A 1,595-nucleotide genomic window follows, 5' to 3' on the forward strand; every position below is an offset into this window, starting at 1 on the left:
TGTTCCTCAAGGAATTTCACCATTTTTCTTATCTTTTCCTTTGATTCCTCTCGACGTAGTATGCCAAGCATCCATGGTCTGTGTAGATGGGCAGCCGGCGAACGGAAGTGAAAGGGCGTCGTTTCTGGACAGCATGTGGCGTAGTGCAGGGGCGTGCCAGGCTCAAGACAAGAGCATTTATCGCTGGCAATCGCTTTAAAGCGATGTGTGGTTGCCGGGAAAGGCCCATGACCGGTGACAAATTAGATGAGGTCTCGTGACCAGCCCCTGCTCCTAGTATATACTTTCTTTATAACTTCATGAGTTGATCTTCCTGACGCCTCCGGCATATCCCAATGCAGTTGCCAATTTGCTATCATGTCCCTGCAGAGGAGTGATTTTGCGTGAGAAGCTGGATATAAGAGTTCGTCGTAAAAGACACCGGTATTGGTCGCTTCTTTGGCCGCCGCATCCGCAAGCTCGTTTCCCCACTGGCCGTTGTGGGCTTTTACCCAGGAGATGATTATTGATGGGTGAGATACAAGTATACTCCTGATCTTTCTCGCCATTGCGTTTTCAGAGAGCGGGTTTAGAATGGCCTGGAGACTTGAACGGCTATCCGATCTTATTACAGTCTGCCTCCTGTTTGTAGCTGCATCCAGAGCTGCTGTAAATATAGCGAGCATCTCAGCTTGATATACTGAATTATTTTCTTTTAGTTTAGCAGCCCATTTACGCACGATCTCCGTTCCCACGGTTTTTATACAGGCAGCTCCTGTACCTGATTTCAGTTTAGAGCCATCCGTGTAATATAAGACGGATTTCTCCTCAGGTGTATCATCCTCCGAAGATTCTAGGAATACTTGATTGGCCTGCAGAGATTCTGCAGGATGCGAGGTCCAGCCTATAGTTTTTTGCTCGAAGGCGTCCGGGACTAATGTTTCCTCTAACAATGGACATGGCTTGTGAAGCTTTAGAAGACGTGTGACTCTTGCCAGGAATTCTATCTTGAGGGATAATGGTGGGAGCTTCAAGATCATCTGAAGAGCATTCGTAGGTGTAGTTCTATACGCACCAGAGATATATAGAAGGAAGGGTCTTTGTATAGAATCGAGCAGTCTGAACATCTGTACCTTGGGAGAATGCCATATTGAAGGTCCATAAGCTATCATAGGCTCAACCACTGTCAAGTAGAGGGATCTCCTCAGAGCCCGTGTCAGTCCCCACTGTGGTCTAGCCATCAGGCGCATCTTCTGAAGAACACGTGACGCCTTTCTCTTCTGTTCTTTGACGTGATCTTCCCAGCTAAGTTACTTATCGATAAAGACGCCTAAATAACATCACGTCCGTTTTCTTGATGGTTTTCCTTTGGAACCAGATGGTGGGAGGTCTTTTCTTTGATATCCACAAGAATTTTGTCTTAGCCATAGAGGGAGTGAGATTATGCATGTGTAACCAATTTGACACTGTTCTAAGGGCTTCTTCTGCTAGATCACCTGATCCCTTGACAGTAGGGGCAGATGCAATTACCAAAAGGTCATCAGCATGATGAAGGTCATCAGCAAAGCCTGAACTTTGGTCAACCTGGTCAACGATTCTTTTTATCTCTTGCTTAG

At 46.3% G+C, this 1,595-nt stretch overlaps 1 protein-coding gene across 1 annotated transcript; it reads right to left on the reverse strand.

Annotated features, from left to right (window-relative positions):
- Window positions 1–242: 242 nt before the first annotated feature.
- On the reverse strand, window positions 243–1,229 carry LOC149068439 (uncharacterized). Its single transcript, XM_089251557.1, has one exon. The coding sequence runs from the start codon at window positions 1,227–1,229 to the stop codon at window positions 243–245; it is 987 nt and encodes a 328-aa protein (XP_089107683.1).
- Window positions 1,230–1,595: the final 366 nt, after the last annotated feature.

This window comes from Pholcus phalangioides, unplaced genomic scaffold (genome assembly GCF_987345545.1).
Source record: "Pholcus phalangioides strain wild (caught in Gottingen) unplaced genomic scaffold, Ppha-v1.0 ptg000027l_1, whole genome shotgun sequence".
Taxonomy (NCBI): domain Eukaryota; kingdom Metazoa; phylum Arthropoda; class Arachnida; order Araneae; family Pholcidae; genus Pholcus; species Pholcus phalangioides.